Source organism: Charadrius vociferus, unplaced genomic scaffold (assembly GCF_000708025.1).
Source record: "Charadrius vociferus isolate BGI_N301 unplaced genomic scaffold, ASM70802v2 scaffold59, whole genome shotgun sequence".
In the NCBI taxonomy this organism is placed as follows: Eukaryota; Metazoa; Chordata; class Aves; order Charadriiformes; family Charadriidae; genus Charadrius; species Charadrius vociferus.
This window is the reverse complement of record NW_009661371.1, coordinates 7,215,073-7,235,505: the sequence shown is the minus strand read 5'-3', so window position 1 is coordinate 7,235,505 and position 20,433 is coordinate 7,215,073. Positions and strand designations below refer to the sequence as shown.

Here is a 20,433-nt window from a genome sequence, read left to right as displayed (position 1 = left end):
AAATTTCCCTGATCTTCATTGCTGAAGCATATACGGAAACCCTGATGTACAGACAGAACTTGTAAGCAGAACAATACGTTTTTGCGGACTTCTGTTAGTACTCTCCCATAGAGTCATTGCATATTTACAAGAGATAAAAAGATTGGCAGTTTTAAACATATTTTTTGATGTCTTGACAACGCTGACTGCCTGAGAATTTGGCTAGTTCCTGAGATTATCTCAGAAAATGTCCCATAAGCTGTACTGCAGAGTTGTACCAGCTGGCAACCTGGACCATAGTTGTAGTTTTCTAGAAAGAAAAGGTTCTTCTAATGACTTTCTGCATGTGTCAGGTTAGCGTATGCCCAGGCATCCTTAAAGGAAGAGTCTAGAAGAGGAAATCCATCCTAGAAGTAATTCTGAGCAGGAATTTTAAATTAATCCATCTTTACTTAAAATTAAGACTTTGAATTAACTAAATCAGTATTGTTGACTGAAATTTGTTTGGACTCCATCTTTTGTAGAGAATTATCCTTAGACACAGTGAAACATATATAGGTGCTTATCGTAGCTTTTTTTTTTTCTCCTGCTACTTCAGGTATCTTCTCTACTTTCCCTTCATAGTCACTCCTGTTAATAAAATGGTCAGTCTGGTGTCCACAGAATATATTTCATCTGAACTGTCAATCTATTAGCAAATTGCTAGCCTCCAGCAATAGGATTTACCTTGATTCCCCCTGCCGCCTCCATATAAAATTCCCTGTAACACTTGCTGGAAAAGGAGAGACTTCAGGGTGGAAACTTTCACAGGTGTTTAAGGGACATTGCAGCTGTCTGTATTTCTTTCCCTTGTACCTTTGATTGTACAATGAGAGTCAGTTATCCTAGGTTTATTTTAAGACCTTTGGTACTTTCCCCATGTCTTGCCCTAACCCAGGCTCTGCTTCTATCTGCGTAATCATAGCCAGCATGAATATATCACAGCGACCGGTGACAGAGAACGTTAAGCCTAATGCCGTCTCCTTCTTTGGCTAGTGTGGAGCCAGATGAGTCTCACCTAGATTGGCACTTTTGTAAACAGCAAATATGACAGAAAGCATTCATGTCTGCTTGGTCCTCTCTTTAGGTTAGTCCTTCCTGCTCAGGTCTGTCCTGATAAAACTACATTAGGAAGGAAAACTTGTTCCCAGTGTGTGTGTGTGTGGTAGGCCTCAGCTGTGAGGTGCTCTTAACTGAACATTTTCTCAGAGCCAAAATATTAGACAAATTCATCACAAGTGGAAACCTTCTTGCTATGCAGCTTGCATGCTGAACAAGTAAAAGCCATGATCTAGAAGGCAGTCAGGACTCTAGCAGAGTGCATGGGTGTTTATTTACATGTATGATTTGTGTCTTTTGTCGTACTGGTATTGGGAAGAATCATGCAGTTTACTTCTCTTGGTATATTAGATAAACAATTTATATGTAATGCAGTATGTGAGCCATATGTATGTATGCTGTTTAGATTTCCACATAATGTCAAAAGCTGTCTTCCTCAATGTACACAAGGATTTATTACTTATGAGCTTGATAAGCAAGCAAACAATAGTTTTACCCTGAAATTCAGATTATATTTATTAAGACTTGAAATTCTCCCCTGAGAAATAATCAGAAACAGTGGAGCATTTCTGTTGGTTCCTTTCAAGGAAATGTTTTGAATGCTAGTGTGTACGCCATGGAGGAGGGGTATATTCCTCAACAGTATTTCCCTTGGGATTGTTTTGGCTGAGGAAAGAGCTTAAGCTGGTACTTCACATTTTTCCAGACAATGTTCAGAATTAGCTGCATAAAAGCTCACTTAATTATGGTATATGGAAATAGATTACAAATAAGTGGTTAAAATGAGAGAAAGAGAAAATCTTTTGTAATTTAGACATCTGAGCAGCAGTTTTTGCTCTCCTTAGTATAATGTCCTGGTACTTAATCATCAAGAATAAATTACTGTCCTTCAACTATACTAATTTTCCACCTTTAGTTTTGCTTTTTGTATTGTGGCACAACTGTGAAAAACATGTAAGAACAGCATTCCAGTTGGCGCTTAAAATTATAATATTTGTAGTCTGTGATTTAGGCAATAAATTTCCTAGTTCTAGGTCACCTGGTGATTTTGTGATTCTTAGTTCTGTATCACCTGACCCCCTCATGTGTCAAACCATGTTAGCAGATGTTAAACTCTGGGTATGTGCTTCAATGTTTTCCTGACACTTTTTCTCAAGTATATCACCTTCCAGAATGACACCTGTATTATTTTATATATATAGTAGAGGAAGAAAGTCATTGCAGAGAGAAAGCACTTCCGATAATCTTAAGTTTGGACAGTTCCTTAAAGGTTCTTTAAAATTGTACCAAGAATTTTACTTTACCACAGTAATCTCTTAAGGGTTTATAGTCTGAACGTGGAACTGAAGTGATGATCTTTCTGTGGTGTAGCAGTTCTGGAGGGGGTGGACTGCTCCATTTTAGATCAAACAAGGCTGCTTCTGTCTCTGTCAACATGTGCCTGGCTTACCTCTGAAATTTTTTTGTTTATTTATTTCACCTAAACTAATATCTGACCTAGATTTCAGATGTTTCTACACCTATAGTCACTGCAGTGACTGATGCTTGTGAAAGAGTTTGGCTTGGTGAAACAAGCCAAATGAAAACTAATAGATGTGATTTTTCTCTATTTAAAACACTAAAATTGTAAATACCAGAGAAGAGAAAGAACTAAAAAAAAATAGTAAAAGCAACAACAAATACATCTGGACTGTAAACAAAAATACAAATTACTTCACAAGCAAATTCTGAAAAAGGAAACATAAATTACTTTCAAGGTAGAGCATGATTAATTTTTGAAATTATTACATCAAACAGTTATTTAGTAGAAAGCTAGACCCCATGACCCACTGTGCTTTTTCTTCAATATATGATGCCATTTGGACATCCAAGGAGCTCTTGGACAAACTCAAACACAAAAAGGCAGCCTACAGAGGGCAGAAGCAAGGACAGGTAGCCCGTGAGGAAAACAGAGAAACTGTCTGAGCAGCCAGGGATCAGGTTAGGAAAGCTAAAGCCCTGATAGAATTAAATCTGGACAGGGACACCAAGGGCAACAAGAAAAGCTTCTGCAGGTATGCCAGTGATAAAAGAAAGACTAGGGAAAATGTGGGCCCTCTCCAGAAGGAAACAGGAGACCTGGTTTCCAGGATACGGAGAAGGCTGAGGTACTCAATGACTTTTTTGCCTTGGTCTTCACTGGCAAGGGCTCTAACCACACCACCCAATTCGCAGAAGGGAAAGTCAGGGACTGGGAGAATGAAGAACCACCCACTGTAGAAGAAGATCAGGTTAGAGACCGTTTAAGGAATCTGAAGATGCACAAATCCATGGGACCTGATGAAATCTACCTGCGGATCCTGAGGGAACTGGCGGCTGAAGTTTCTAAGCCACTATCCATCATATCTGAGAAGTCGTGTCAGTCCGGTGAAGTTCCCACTGATTGTTAGTCCTTCCTGCTCAGGTCTGTCCTGATAAAACTACATTAGGAAGGAAAACTTGTTCCCAGTGTGTGTGTGTGTGGTAGGCCTCAGCTGTGAGGTGCTCTTAACTGAACATTTTCTCAGAGCCAAAATATTAGACAAATTCATCACAAGTGGAAACCTTCTTGCTATGCAGCTTGCATGCTGAACAAGTAAAAGCCATGATCTAGAAGGCAGTCAGGACTCTAGCAGAGTGCATGGGTGTTTATTTACATGTATGATTTGTGTCTTTTGTCGTACTGGTATTGGGAAGAATCATGCAGTTTACTTCTCTTGGTATATTAGATAAACAATTTATATGTAATGCAGTATGTGAGCCATATGTATGTATGCTGTTTAGATTTCCACATAATGTCAAAAGCTGTCTTCCTCAATGTACACAAGGATTTATTACTTATGAGCTTGATAAGCAAGCAAACAATAGTTTTACCCTGAAATTCAGATTATATTTATTAAGACTTGAAATTCTCCCCTGAGAAATAATCAGAAACAGTGGAGCATTTCTGTTGGTTCCTTTCAAGGAAATGTTTTGAATGCTAGTGTGTACGCCATGGAGGAGGGGTATATTCCTCAACAGTATTTCCCTTGGGATTGTTTTGGCTGAGGAAAGAGCTTAAGCTGGTACTTCACATTTTTCCAGACAATGTTCAGAATTAGCTGCATAAAAGCTCACTTAATTATGGTATATGGAAATAGATTACAAATAAGTGGTTAAAATGAGAGAAAGAGAAAATCTTTTGTAATTTAGACATCTGAGCAGCAGTTTTTGCTCTCCTTAGTATAATGTCCTGGTACTTAATCATCAAGAATAAATTACTGTCCTTCAACTATACTAATTTTCCACCTTTAGTTTTGCTTTTTGTATTGTGGCACAACTGTGAAAAACATGTAAGAACAGCATTCCAGTTGGCGCTTAAAATTATAATATTTGTAGTCTGTGATTTAGGCAATAAATTTCCTAGTTCTAGGTCACCTGGTGATTTTGTGATTCTTAGTTCTGTATCACCTGACCCCCTCATGTGTCAAACCATGTTAGCAGATGTTAAACTCTGGGTATGTGCTTCAATGTTTTCCTGACACTTTTTCTCAAGTATATCACCTTCCAGAATGACACCTGTATTATTTTATATATATAGTAGAGGAAGAAAGTCATTGCAGAGAGAAAGCACTTCCGATAATCTTAAGTTTGGACAGTTCCTTAAAGGTTCTTTAAAATTGTACCAAGAATTTTACTTTACCACAGTAATCTCTTAAGGGTTTATAGTCTGAACGTGGAACTGAAGTGATGATCTTTCTGTGGTGTAGCAGTTCTGGAGGGGGTGGACTGCTCCATTTTAGATCAAACAAGGCTGCTTCTGTCTCTGTCAACATGTGCCTGGCTTACCTCTGAAATTTTTTTGTTTATTTATTTCACCTAAACTAATATCTGACCTAGATTTCAGATGTTTCTACACCTATAGTCACTGCAGTGACTGATGCTTGTGAAAGAGTTTGGCTTGGTGAAACAAGCCAAATGAAAACTAATAGATGTGATTTTTCTCTATTTAAAACACTAAAATTGTAAATACCAGAGAAGAGAAAGAACTAAAAAAAAATAGTAAAAGCAACAACAAATACATCTGGACTGTAAACAAAAATACAAATTACTTCACAAGCAAATTCTGAAAAAGGAAACATAAATTACTTTCAAGGTAGAGCATGATTAATTTTTGAAATTATTACATCAAACAGTTATTTAGTAGAAAGCTAGACCCCATGACCCACTGTGCTTTTTCTTCAATATATGATGCCATTTGGACATCCAAGGAGCTCTTGGACAAACTCAAACACAAAAAGGCAGCCTACAGAGGGCAGAAGCAAGGACAGGTAGCCCGTGAGGAAAACAGAGAAACTGTCTGAGCAGCCAGGGATCAGGTTAGGAAAGCTAAAGCCCTGATAGAATTAAATCTGGACAGGGACACCAAGGGCAACAAGAAAAGCTTCTGCAGGTATGCCAGTGATAAAAGAAAGACTAGGGAAAATGTGGGCCCTCTCCAGAAGGAAACAGGAGACCTGGTTTCCAGGATACGGAGAAGGCTGAGGTACTCAATGACTTTTTTGCCTTGGTCTTCACTGGCAAGGGCTCTAACCACACCACCCAATTCGCAGAAGGGAAAGTCAGGGACTGGGAGAATGAAGAACCACCCACTGTAGAAGAAGATCAGGTTAGAGACCGTTTAAGGAATCTGAAGATGCACAAATCCATGGGACCTGATGAAATCTACCTGCGGATCCTGAGGGAACTGGCGGCTGAAGTTTCTAAGCCACTATCCATCATATCTGAGAAGTCGTGTCAGTCCGGTGAAGTTCCCACTGATTGGAAAAGGAGAAACATAACCCCCATTTTTAAAAAGGGAGAAAAGGAAGACCTGGGGAACTACAGGCCAGTCAGTCTCACCTCTGTGCCTGGCAAGATCATGGAGCAGATTCTCCTGGAAACTATACTAAGGCACATGGAAAATAAAGAGATGATCGGTGACAGCCAACAGGGCTTCACTAAAGGCAAATTGTGTCTTACAAATTTGGTCACCTTCTACAACAGCGTTACAGCATTGGTGGATAAGGGAAGAGTAAATGAAATCCTCTACATGGACTTGTTTAAAGCATTTGACACTTTCCTGCATGACATCCTTGTCTCTAACTTGGAGAGACGTGTATTTGATGGATGGGCCACTCGGTGGTTAAGGAATTGCCTGGATGGTCACACTCAAAGGGTTGCAGTCAATGGCTTGATGTCCAAGTGGAGACCAGTGACAAGTGGCGTTCCTCAGGGGTTGGTATTAGGACAGTGCTATTCAATGTCTTTGTTGGTGACATGGATGTTGGGATTGAGTGCACCCTCAGCATGTTTGCTGATGACACCAAGCTGTGTGGAGCAGTCAACACGCTGGAGGGAAGGGGTGCCATCCAGAGGGACCTGGACAGGCTTGAGAGGTGGGCCCATGCAAACAAGGCCAAGTGCAAGGTCCTGCACATGGATTGGGGCAATTCAAAGCACAAATACAGGCTGGGTGGAGAATGGATTGAGAGCAGCCCTGAGGAGAAGGACTTTGGGGTGTTGGTTGATGAGAAGCTCAACAGGAGCAGACAATGTGCGCTAGCAGCCCAGAAAGCCAACCGCATCTTGGGCTGCATGAGAAGCAGTGTGGCCAGCAGGTTGAGGGAGGTGATTCTCCCCCTCTACTCTGGTCTGGTGAGACCCCACCTGGAGTACTGCGTCGAGCACTGGGGCCCCCAACATAAGAAGGACATGGACCTGTTGGAGCGGGTTCAGAGGAGGGTGATGAAAATGATCAGAGGGCTGGAGCACCTCTCCTGTGAAGACAGGCTGAGAGTGCTGGGGTTGTTCTGCCGGGAAAAGAGGAAGGCTCTGGGGAGACCTTATAGCAGCCTTCCAGTACTTAAAGGGGGGCTACAGGAGAGCTGGGGAGGGACTCTTTATCAGGGAATGAGGGGTAACGGTTCTAAACTGAAAGAGAGTATATTTAGAAAAAGTATATTAGGAAGAAATTCTTTGCTGAGGCTGTTGAGACACTGGAAGAGATTGCCCAGAGAAATTGTGGAGGCCCCATCCCTGGAAGTGTTCAAGTCCCTGTTGGATAGGGCTTTGAGCAACCTTGTGTAGTGGAGGGTGCTGAGGGGTTGGAACTAGATGATCTTTAAGGTCCCTTCCAACCCAAGCCATTCCATGATTCTATTTAATAGATAGGTTATGATAACTTTAATATTTGTAAACTGTATTTTTCAGGCTTGGGAATAACAAAAGAAGTTTCTTACATGAAATGTTTTTGTTTGAAGTAGGTTTATTATTTCTGATGTGCCAGTTATAATGTATTCCTGTGTACTAGGAAGTGTAGATCATAATTACCAGCATTCAAACTCTATAATTAAATATTAAACTATAGTTATTTTGAGCTTTAACTGGTTTTATAGAAAATATTAGAACATAATGACATTTTTTTGGTGCTTTACTGTTGATAGCAGTAATTTGTACTAAAATCATCTGTTCTTTAATGATAGTGCTTACTCTAGTGTAAATGTTTTTATTTCAAGCTCTGTTCCTTAACTATGACAAATGTAATAGATAAGAATCCAGTGGGAAATCACTATTAGACACACTTTTTAAAAAATCTAAAATTTTATAGAAAGAAGTGAGAAAAAAATGAGGAATGGGAATAGAGGATGAACTCAATTCACAGACTAATGCTAGTTAAGAGAATCAAGAAAATGCACAGATAAAATCTTCTGCAGATATATAATATCGTTCTGACCTTAATTTAGTGATGCATAAAACCTTTGAAATGATCAGTGCTCTTTCTCTATTCTTCAGATAAATTTATTTCTAAATATTCTAAATATTCTAAAATATTCTAAAAAGAATAAAATTTGGAACTGACTGAGAGAAATAAAATAAGAAAGTGTTTGGTTTTTTTTTCCCTTTTCCTTGGTAGAGTTTATTAAATACGTAACACTAGCTTCTAGTGCCCTAAAGTACAAAGTACTTTATGATGTACGCCTTTCCAGCGTGGACCACAAATGCTAATTTAAAAATACTTTGTCCCAAGCTTGAAAGTGATGCCTCTTTCAATAAACTTATGCTTAAAATTCCACATACAGAAGTATTATCTAAAATTATCTTATTTGGGCCACAAGATCCATCCCCAAATACACCTTTAAAGTGGCTTTTATCTTACATTACCTTCTAGCTGGCATCTTACTCATTAAAATCTGTCTCCTCCCGGTTGCTCTTTTTCTGCAACTTGTCTTACAGTTTGGTGAGCTGGCCAGAATGCCAAATACAGAGAAATTTTGTGAGCACAAGAATAATTCCTCCCTTCATGCAGGTACGCAAAGGCAGGATAGGAAACAGTATGTTTCACATGGAACTCTTTCTGAATCCAAGGTCTTGAGGAGGTTGTCTAGCTAAAAGCAGGAGTAGGAAAGAAAAGAGAGATATCTGGGAAGTGATAAAAGGCCTTCAGGATCACAGCCTTAGAGGTAAATAATGTTGTAAATAATGTCATCCTCAGACAGAATGTTTTAAGGTGAAGGAACCTTCCAGATTTTTTCAAATCAGAAACACCTGTTAAATATTTTGATAACTTTATTTGTAAAAGTTGAATAACACATCTACTGTATATCCTTATTCATTCAGTCGGGTCCCGTCTCTCTCTGCTCTTACTAACCTACAAAAAAATAAGTTGTTTTGTCTTGACATTTTATCAGGGGCTGGAGAGGAAGGAAGAGAGAGTCCATTGGTTGAATGCTTAGCTATGTTTTTACATTGTGTTAAACACATCAAAAATATCATAAATATCAAATGGCTTTTTTTTTTCTTTTTTCTTTTATTTCTGTCAAGCAGAAATAATAATGAACGTGAAGGATCAACAGTGAGCAAGAAAAAGTGAGACTGCCCTGACAAAAAGTCATGGTTAATTTTGGATTTCTGGGAAAGGGGTGTATATGGGGTCATCTGACTTCCACAGGGAGTTTTTGGTGCTATCCGTTTTCTTCTTTTCCTGTCTGAAATGGTCAGCCATAGCATGGACGTTTCCAGCTACATATATATGTAAAAGAAATTCTACTGATTTCTGAATCTAATTACTGTGTTGTCTTAGTTGACCTGTTTTAGCACTTTTCAGATTCAGAACAACTAAGGCAGGCAGGCTTGATTTTAACAGCAGTAGAATTCCTGTGTGCTCTTGTGTCAACTTTCCTATAGACATATTCTCCAATCTCATTTTTTTCAGTGCTCAGTTTTAGCTTAAAGGTTTTCAGAAGCATAGTATTTAGTAGCACTAAATCTCATTCTCTGTTAGGATGTATACTCGCCGCATGCACTGTAAGCCCATGGGACGACCCATAGCACATGAACAGGAAGAAACGTGTGTGTATATCAAATGCAGCTCACATCTTCTACATAGGCAAGAGGCCTGGCAGCTTCTGAATTTCCCATCCATGTCCACATGCAACTCTGCATGTACTTTACAGTTGATGCAGGGGAAAAAAACATGAGGTCTGAGCTCTGGCTACAGGGAGGATTAACTCAGACTGTTCCTGATGGCCCTTTCTCCAAGCAACAATTTAGGAAGATGCAAGCTGTATTAGCAGGTCTGATACTGGCAGCCAGCTGCTCTTAGCAATCATCTTTTCTGTGGCCTCCTCCAAGATGTAAAGTACATCAGGTAAAGATGTATCGTAACTTTCAAGGCATTGCTGAGGCTGAGTATCATGTTCTTTATTCACAGAATTGAGTATATGTTATAGGAAGAAAAAAATGGAGTCCAACAAGTTACCTGGAATTTCTTCTTTTCTTAATTCTGTAAACATTGCAAACCACTTAAGCTTCAGTCTCCTGATTTGTAATATCACTAAAATTCCTCAACAAAATTATTTTCCAGGAAATTACTGTAGATCATTTATTACTGTATATAATATGTGTGTTATAGGTATAATGTTTGACAAGAAAACTCATAGTTCTAAATGCTTTGAGTTTGATGGTGGGATTAATTTTTTTAGCAGGTTAATGTAATGCTAACATATATTTCATACGTAGTATTTCAATAGCATACACTGTTTGTGTAGCGTATCTATGTACCACTGCAGCAATTTCCATGATACAATACTTTCTTTTGTGGTGGCTGAGCTCAGCAGTTGCTGTATCTTTCCTGCTGTATGATTTTAATATTTTTTTTGCCTCTTAGGATTTGATACCAGCATTTTGCCAATTTGCAAAGACTCCCTTGGCTGGATGTTTAACAGGCTTGATACGAACTATGACCTGTTGTTGGACCAGTCAGAACTTGGAAGCATTTACCTTGACAAGAATGAGCCATGCACCAGGGCGTTCTTCAATTCTTGTGACACATACAAGGACAGTTTGATATCTAACAACGAGTGGTGCTACTGCTTCCAAAGACAGCAAGGTAAAAGATGAGAACAACCTGCGTATGTGTATAACTGACCTTTTTGTAGTGCTTTATCTTTTTTTAACATAATAAGAAGATTACAGTGAACTTAAAGCTCTTAAATGCTTTACCATGAATTTGTGTTAAGGTTTTTGACCTATTGTGAATACCTAAAGTGAAGTAAAACAAACAAACAAAAAAAAAACAACCACCAAAACCAAACAAACAATCCAAGCTAAATGGAAAGGCTTGCTAGAAATTCAAGGATTTTAAATGAAGTACAAAACAGCAGCTAATGCTTTTACAGCAATATCGTTTCTCATGCCAACTTCTAGTAAGTATACAGAGGAAAGAGAACAAAATAAACAACGAAATGACTTAAATGATTTCCTTCCCAACCTACTTTAATCATTATAAAATAAACTTTTTTATTGCTGAAGTAGGGCATCTTAATGTTCTATTTTGTGAGCCTATTAAAATAACTGAATGAACATTATGGATAAAGTTATTTCCAGTCATTTGGGCCTAAAACCAATTGATTTTTACTACCTAGATGAATCTCTTGTTAATGTCCTAGTGTGATGTGGTTAAACAAATAAACACAATCTATAAGCATTATTTTCCTGAAGTTCATAGAACAATTTTAGATCTAGGTGAGACATCATGTAAATTATATAATCAAACTAGTTGTAATGAATCAAAGAATTTACTCACTAAATATTGGCTGAAACTGGACAGAATTGCCCCTTCATTTTTCTTACTAACATGAGTGAGATTTTCAAAGGGATAAATAGCAACCAAGGTCCCAATTTCTGCTTCTAGGAAATAAGACTTATTTGGTGGATAGTTTGCATAGTCAGTTCAGCCTTTTTGAAAATTTTAATATCAGTTTTTAAATCTCACTTGTGCCCTTAAAACTCTCATGGTAAAATCCCATTAGCACTCAACGTCTATGGTTTGACTCTGATTTCTGTGGAAGTAAAGATTTTTATCATGCCACATCTACCAGTTGTAAATCTGAACAAAAATAAAGCTCTACTTCTGTAGATGTGTACTAAATAGCAGACTTCTTTTCTTTGGTAACTTTGTAGTTAAAAAGTTAACATTTAATCTTTCAAAACACCTTGTTTGTTGTATAGTAGAACAATATTTTGGCTTTTATTTTTGTAAGTATGTATGTACTACTAACAAAATTAGTAAATGAAAAATAACCCAGCAAAGAAGTATAAAGTAGTTCTTAAAGTAAAGAACATAACGTCTTTTGTTTGGCTTTCTTTAAAATAAAAAAAAAAAACGTGACCACAATCATTTCAGCTTAATATATAAACAGTCTTACTCTTTGGAGTACAGCATAATTCTTTTCAATTATCAGAGAAAGTACAGCACATAAGATGTGGCCTTGTAAGGTCCAAGGTTTTTCTACCAATTGGCTCTCCTACTAATTTCATATGTGTGTACAGCATAACCAGGGCATTAAGACAGCACTTCAACAGATTAGTTTCAAGTAGTTTTGCATTCTATAGCCTATAAATACTGTTTGTCTAAAATATTTGCTCAGTGTACCGCTACAACCCAAGGATGGTATTGTAAAGACTGATCTAAACACTACTGAATTACGTTAATGGTACCCTGAAGGCTTAAAATCTGGGACCCAGCTTTCAGTGATACTTATTCTCCCCATTGCAGAATCCAACGTTATCAAGCTTTTCCTCCCTTTTTACCATTTTCCTCACTGTTGTGACCATTTTGTTGTGACAAGGTGCTGATTTAAAACACGTCAGATGGCTTTTGATACCACAATGTCTTTGAGCATATAGTAAAAAACATGTATTCTCAACATTGAAAATGAGGTAAAACCTTAGGTTTGGCAATCCTTGCATGTTAAACATGCACTCCATCCCTCCAAATTAACTCTGTCAACAAAATCCATATTCTCCTTCTTTTTTGCAGGTGTAAGGAGAAAAAAAAAAGGTTATAGTCTTCTTTTGTCACATCTTATTATTAGCTCTTGCCACAACTGAGTCCTAACTTCCTAGTGTATTAGTCACCCACTGAATTCTCTGTTCATAATTTGCTGTGTTGTGCTAAACTTTGTAATATGGTCTTGTTTGATTATGTTTTACTTGACTGAACAAGCTAAATAGGACCTTTAACTAGACCTTTGCTATTAATAGCAAAGATATGGCCAGGTAGAGAAATTCAGTGGCTTCTTTCTGATGTTTACTAAAATAAGTTGATATTAACAGAATGCTTCAAGCCATATAGAGAGCTCTCTCTATTCATTGAGCTTCGTAGGTGCTTTCTGGGCAGACCTACAGTTTTACAGCACTGCTATTGATTAACAGTATATATCATACTGGGATAGAAATTCCATTGTGGTTTTTTAAAATACATAGTATATGCTTGAGTCCTTATCTGAGAAACCCTCTTGCTCTTTGATCTTAGCTGTCAGGATCAGACAAGTACTTGCAACTCTTCTTCATTCTTTCTTTCTGCTTGAGGTCTGTCACGATGCGTTATAGTACACTAGACCCCTTACTGCACGTTATTCACAACTGCTAGTCGATATAAGCAACTTCTTATGAATACTTAAGTCAGATCCTTCTTGTTCAGAAAAAAGTCTTCCTGTAGTAGCTGTCCCACCTTCACTAATGCGTAAAGACTTAACGTATAGCTTACTGGTGCTTATTGCAGTTTTTTGTTGGCCTTATTCTGCTTTAGGTGTAGTTTGGTATTTCTGAGATGCATCCAAGACGCTATCATGCATTTCTGCAATACTTCAAAATCTGCACTTTGCCAGTGCTCTTTGCAAGTCTTCCTGTACGCTTTGGTCGCTATTGCCCTCCAGTTTCAAATACCATTCATGCAAGTGCTTCAGTGCCCATCTTCAGAAATTATTTTCTTAGTTGTTTGATGATAGCTTAACACTTTAGTGCTTATCTAAACGCTGAGACACTTGTGGTGTTGGCCTTTTTATAGGTTGAATTTCTTTCTGCCAGTACTTCATCATTATTACAGCCTTCTTTTTGTTGCATCGCTGCTTTAGAGTAGGAGAGTACCCAATTTTGCTGGGACTATTAATGCTTAGCACCTATGTATTTCTTTACTGCAGCCCTCTGTGTGGATCTATTAGTCCAGCACTTCTCTAGATGCCTTCTTCTTACAGACTTTTCTGTCTGTCAAGGCTAGAAGTCATCTTTATAACTTTAAAACTAGTCCATCTTACAGAGGAAGATAATCACGGTGACTCATTAGTTCATCAGTCTTTTCAGATTGCAGGACTTCAAATATGTTTATAGATGGTTCTAAATGAAGGTGTAACGAACCTTAACACATAATTGAGGTGCCCAGAAAGATTTCTTGAAGTGCAGTATTGATGCTTCAAATCCCTAAAGTTCAAGCCTCGGTTGTCCAAGAACAATTACAAGACTTGGCCCCAAGCACAGGCAAGGCAAAATATGGCAGCCTAATCTGCAGTGGACCGAATGCCAGAAGCTAGGGGCTCTGCCAAATATTATCTACTTGATAGATGGAAAATCACTGTTTTGTAATCAAATAAGATGGAGAATCTGTGAAAGCTGGAGGTTCCTTGTGTGAGTAGCAGCTCCTTGAGACATGTCTGTTAAAAATCCTAAACATACTTGACAAATCTACCAGTTTTACTCCCATTGCTCTGTTAATGTGCCTCTTTTGGGTAAATCGAAGCTTAATATAGCCTTGCAGCACCTCTTGACACAACTGCATATTGATGTCTCAAGGGCCATGGGATACTCTACATCAGAGCACCAAAGAACTGTTAAGTGGTTCTTGAATCAGTCATAACAATGCAGTGATATTGTTAGAAAGACAATTCCTGCCACATCTGTGGAAGTAGATTAAGGATGAAGATGATTAGGTCTCTTATTTGTATTAAGATTATCAGAAGACCGATGTCAGATTCGTTTCTACTTCAAAGGAAGCCACCACACTGATTTTTGTAAAGGAATTTTTTCTCCTTGGCTCAAGGCTCCCAAAAGTTGTCCAGTGATACTGCTCTTTTTATTGAAATAAGTTCAGAAATCTAAAAGAAAGCTTTGCCAAACTCAGGAACTAACTGGAAAATAAAGAGGGAATTTGGGGAGAGAGGAAAAAGGATATGCTGTGGACCAAAAGTTGAACTTCTAGCCTGCCATTCTCTTTGACAGTTTTAAGCACCAGAGTGATTTAGTATTGTTAAGAGTTTTTGCTGCTTTTATCCTGAGAAGCAAAGCTTAATTGTGAATCTTGAAGACCTAGCTTCTGAGAAGAAGAGAGTTTTGGGTAAGTAACTTTCTCATATTGCCTTGTTACCTTTGGTTAGTGGTACTCCTTTTTTTTTTTTTTTTTTTTTTATTATATCACCTAAGATTTATAGCTGTAAATGAAGATTTTTTTTCTTTAGGCATAGTCGATCATTTTTACATTTCCACATGTTAATGCTCATGAGTGCAACTCTGTTTCTAATTTAGGATTTTTTCCCATAGAACAAAATACATGTATTTTTCGTATTTGACTTGTTCTTCTCCTTCAGCATATTTCCCATCTTCTTTGAAAGACAGAATAGTATAGTATAGCATACAATAGCATAGAATCAAATCTTTTAGTTTGGAAAGGACCTTTGAGATTATCGAGTCCAGCCATTAATCTAGAACTGCTGGGTCCACGACGATCTTAGATCCTTGTAGTCTGTGGGACTTGCATGCATAAATCACTATCATTTTTTAGATTACCGATTAATTGGAAGTACCTTTGGTTTAAGAAATAATTAATCCTCAGAATATTGTACAATTAAGAGCTTAACTCTTTAAATATCAAGAACGACAAGAAACTTAGTTTTGAAAGGTAATTAATATCTCCGGCATAATAGTGAGCATGATTATCACCAAAGCACTTTTTACAGCAAGAAATGTAAAACTTTATATAGCCTCAGCAAATACTCAGAGACTAAATAATTAAAATCCAATACCCACCCAATGATGTCAAGTCTTAGTGGTTTTCAGGAGCACACACAGAAAATTGCTTGGTTGTCTGGAGAGACCTCTCTTGAAAATTTGTTCTGTCACTGAGTCCTGTGAACAGTATTTTAACAGTAGAGCCTGCTTTTAAGGCCTTCACTCTAAAAAGAATAATTATAGATATAGTGTGAAAATGTGCCCCACCAGGGCTGAGGCTACTCTAAACATTTGTAAGCTTGTTTAAATATATGGGTTACGTAAACAGCATTTAAAATGTAAAGACAAGAGAAATTAACAGCCTGCTGTCCGTCAGGGGTTATTATTGTCTTCCAGTTTCTATTTGCTCTGTTAGATAAGAGCTCAGCAATAATGCCAAAGGCCTATTGGTATATTTAGGCTATATCAGCCAAGAGGTTCTGTGTTCACCAGAAATATATTTTTGATCCCCAGTTCATTTAGGCATTTGTCACCAGAGTTTGAGCATTTCCACAAGAAGGGCACCTCCATGTATTATAATGTATTCTTGCCGTTCCTGCACTCCTTTGTACATCTTGTGCTGCTCTCAGCTGGCTAAAGGGTGAGCACTCTTGTTTTCCTTTAGGAGGAATTCAGGAAAGGCTGCTTGGACTATTGCCACTCAAGTGATTTTTGCCTCCCCATTGCCCTGAACAGTGACTGGGTTCTGGTCTAAGTGTGTGCTTCATCAATAAGCAAGGCCAGACTTACTCATCTTCAAACTAGCTCAGAAGATTTTTTTTTTTTCCGTTTGCATGGGAAAAAAGTAGTTTCACTATATTTCATAGAATCACAGAATGGTCAGGGTTGGAAGGGACCTCTGGAGATCATCTAGTCCAACCCCCAAGGGAAAGGAGTTCAGAAGGGAGCCTTGAGTTAATTGCATGGCAAAGATGTATTCTAAATAATTAGTCTGCTGAAATGGGAAATGCATTTAAGATTCATAGAATGTGAGATTTCAGTGAGAAGTTACCACAATATTGTCTGGGAACGGTATAAGTGAAAGACACGTGTGAGTAAGCTCAGCAATACCGCTGCTGATTCAGAATGAGAAATGCCTTTGTGCTAATGGTCCAATGTAGTCCGCAGTATCAGTGTTCAGAGATCAGTACTTTGCTGTCTTTGATTCTTCCGCTTATTCAACAGTATAGTATACACATTCATGTCTTATTTCCTTCCCATTCTCGGGGCATACCATGACTTGCTTGCAGTCAAAAATTAAATGATTCAGAACTGGACTAAGCTATAGCTCTGAAAAATGGAAAACTGAATTTTAATACCTATTCTGCTTCTTAGAGCCATCTAAAGTTTGACCGCTGTTTTTAACTTAGTTTGCTGAACACGGGGCTTTGTACCTGTAGGATTCAGTCTTAAGTTGTTGCAATAGAATTACAATCTTGCAGAATTCAGTGGAGAAGATTCTTACTTTCTTAGTGTAGTACGTGAAATACAAAACTTGAACATGACTTCTAACAAGGACAAAAGGGAAAGGATTAAAAGAGCCATCCTGTTTCTAACCAATGCATGAGGCAAGCTTCACAGTCACACTCTGATTTCTGTAGAATGATAAAATAGGGTGTGATAGAGCTACTATTTTGGTCTAGCATTCCTCAATCCTCCACATTACTGACTAGATGCTCGTTTACAGCTGGGTTAACTGGGAGTGGCCTTCTGCAGAAATCCACGGTGGTGCTCTAATTCATAATTCTGGAGCTGTAGCAAGGTGCAGTAATTCTTTTATTTCAGAGCTTGGAACATGACTACTAGTGCAGGGTGAGCGTGTTTCAGTAGTTAGAGTGACCTTAGAACGTAGCAAACCGTGCAAACTTAGTCATACGCTTTCTTTCCTAGATACAGTGTAATCTGTTTAACATTCTTATGTCATTCTAGACCCACCTTGCCAAACAGAACTCAGCAACATTCAGAAGCAGCAAGGAGGAAAGAAACTCCTAGGTGAGCCATAGATCATTCTTTTGAAGGTTTTATTGCTTACATAAATAATCCTAGTGAAACAGCAACATAAAATCAATATTAATCCAACAAAGATAGACCGCAGTAAATTCCAGCAACAAAATTTATGGAATTTTTGAAAGCTATTAAACTTAGTTTTATTACCTTACCAACCAAAAGGTATTACATCTGTTTTATTACCCTAATAGAAGGTACGTTTTTACAGTTATAGAGGGGACAGTCTAAGGCATTCCTAAATTAGTATCTCTGCTGATCCTTTACTTGTAATATTCTTTAAGTAATTGAAATCTTTGTTGTGAATCAGTTTATACTGTATCAATAATACTGAAATGTAAAATCTTCATTTTACTGTTAGGCACTGTATGAAAGCTGCAATAAAAGCCTTGGCCCAAAGTAGTCAAAACTGTATTTCTGCTAAGGATGGTTTCTAACAATAACGATACACTTCAAAATGCTTTCATATGAATGGGGTTTGTCTGCATTTTATGTTTCTTTCAAAAAGTCTCCATTAGTTCCAGATGAAAACCAGTGGATTATTCAGCCTTAGGCAAGTCACTGCCTCACAAAATAAGTCCCCAAGTGTGTCTCTTGTACTCTGGGTGAGGAACCCTTTTGGCTTAGAGCCTGAATTGCCTAGGTATTTTGCATATAAATGCAAATTTAACATTCTTTATTTGCATTTGTTGTTGATAAAATTGACGTGTTACACTGCATTTGCCTGCTGTGGTGAGGTAATTAAGTATTAGTAAGTAACTAAATGGATTGTAAAATATATATTTAATAAAAATAGCTCCTAAGTCTTGCAGCAGATAGTTTGTTAGCCCAGGAAGCCTGGCCCTTATTATTCAAGCTCGTTTGTACTCCACAGATTATAGAACATCCCATTCAGGGTTGGGTGCTACATATGAGCCTTTTCCCCTGAATACAGCAAGATCTTGACTGAGATTTTCAGGGAGTAAGGAATATGCATCATAGGATCAATTCAAAATTTAAGGGAAGATTGGTCACTTTATTTCTTGAAATCAGTCCATGACTGATACATGTTATTTCCCCTCCCACATTTGATACATTCAGTCAATTTCTGCTTATCTTAATTTAGTAATAGTAAACCAGTCGGTGTAGAGTCTGGAATGAGGAAACAGCAAAAGATAGCTACTTTCTGTTACAATTGTTACATTGGCCGAGAGGCAGTTTTCAATATTCTTCTTCGATATTTATATATCACAGGGCAGTACATCCCCTTATGTGATGAAGATGGGTATTACAAACCAAGTCAGTGCCATGGAGGCGTAGGGCAGTGCTGGTGTGTTGACAGATACGGTAATGAGGTAACGGGGTCCAGAACAAACGGTGCAGCAGAATGTGGTAAGTTAAAAACCCTTTGTGGCATTTGGTTTAGAGGTGTTATTCCCTTTGTTTACCAACCAGATTAAATTTTTTTTCAGTAAGAACAGAGGTGGGACCCAACTATGTGGATTTTGAAACAAAAAACAACAAATTATAATTTATTATTGTTATTACTTCATTGTTCTTTTGCAACTCCTATCACTGTGTCAGCTATTATTAGACCTCATATATGTGTTTAGCATAGTGTATATAAACCTAGGGAAAATTAATTATCTAGACCAGTATTAGACAAGGGCCAAAATGCTTGATGAAATCCCTTTGGGTAATCAGCATGCAAGTGAATTCATTTTGACCTTTTTTTTCAGTTTATGTTTGAGGGACTTGCCAAAAGATCCTAGCACACTAAATCTTCCTTTATTTTTCCCTTCCCTGCAGCACTGTGCAATTTTTTCCAAGAATTACCATGTCATCTTTATTTGATGTCCCAGTTATGAAAAATGGCAATAAAATATTTTCCTTTTTTTAAAAAGAAGTCTTATGTTACTCCTTTCCACTTTGTTTGCAACAAAAGAACATAGCTTGAAACAAAGGGTAAATTTAACACAGTATTTGACATACAAGCTCAGGCCTATTGTCCATCTAATCCAGGATCTTTCTGGAAAAATGGGCAGTCCTAGACAGTTCAAGATAATATGTAAGAACCAAACAATAAACAGTGTATATTATCAGTAGTCCTTATTGTCATCTGCAAGTTGTACTTACATCTCTTTCAGTTGTTACTGGCAGTCGTTATAGTTCTATAAATCCATAAAATTTGTCTCCTTTTGTTAACATTGAGAAATTCACCCCTATTGAAGTAGTTTTCTTTTAAGACAAAATATTTTTTTGTATTATTTATCTTTTCTTTCTCTATCACACTATGTAGTTCAAAATAAGTAATTGTTCTGAAACTAAACATTCTGGTGTGCCTTTTGTGTGCTTACGTATATTATACTATAAATTTGTAGTGTATCTTGTGTGTCTTTTCTATAACTATCATACCTTTTTAGCTATTGATTTAGAGACTTCAGGTGATTTTGCCTCTGGCGATTTCCATGAATGGACAGATGACGAAGATGACGAAGATGAAATAATGAATGATGAAGATGAAATTGAAGATGATGATGAAGATGAAGGAGATGATGATGTTGATGATGACGATGATCATGATGGATATATTTGATGATATTAGGGGGTCCATGAATTGTACCTTTCTAAAATTCACAAGATGACATTTCATAAAATCCCTTTGCTCTCCAAGATCAAAAGGATTCTAACAACATGTATATTTTGTATGATTATTTCAAACATTGCAGCTGGAGTCATAGACTTTTTTTGTTTAAATGAGAATAATTATATTATGTGCTTTTGGGTTTTTAAATGCCTTTGTGCTGAAGAAAACACATTGGAAGTCTCACCTGAAGAAAGAAATGTTATGTGCTACTGAAAATATAAATGTGCAAAAACACACTATAAAGACAACCATTCTCTTTAAAACTCCAGTGAAAAGATATTTGCCCTAACTTGGAACTGTGCATGTCCTCTTCAGAACACATACTGTAACTTAACTTTAGTTCTGTCAGTGTTTTTTAAGGCCCTGCA

At 37.5% G+C, this 20,433-nt stretch overlaps 1 protein-coding gene across 1 annotated transcript in view; it reads left to right on the top strand.

The window, feature by feature from the left end:
• Nucleotides 1–20,194, top strand: part of SPOCK3 (sparc/osteonectin, cwcv and kazal-like domains proteoglycan (testican) 3) — a 138,378-nt gene extending 118,184 nt beyond the window's left edge. Inside the window, exons 6-9 of the mRNA XM_009893732.1 lie at nt 10,283–10,504; nt 17,365–17,427; nt 18,673–18,810; nt 19,842–20,194. Coding sequence (XP_009892034.1) covers nt 10,283–10,504; nt 17,365–17,427; nt 18,673–18,810; nt 19,842–20,014 — 596 coding nt within the window. The 3' untranslated portion in view covers nt 20,015–20,194. The remainder of the gene's footprint in view (nt 1–10,282; nt 10,505–17,364; nt 17,428–18,672; nt 18,811–19,841) is intronic.
• Nucleotides 20,195–20,433: the final 239 nt, after the last annotated feature.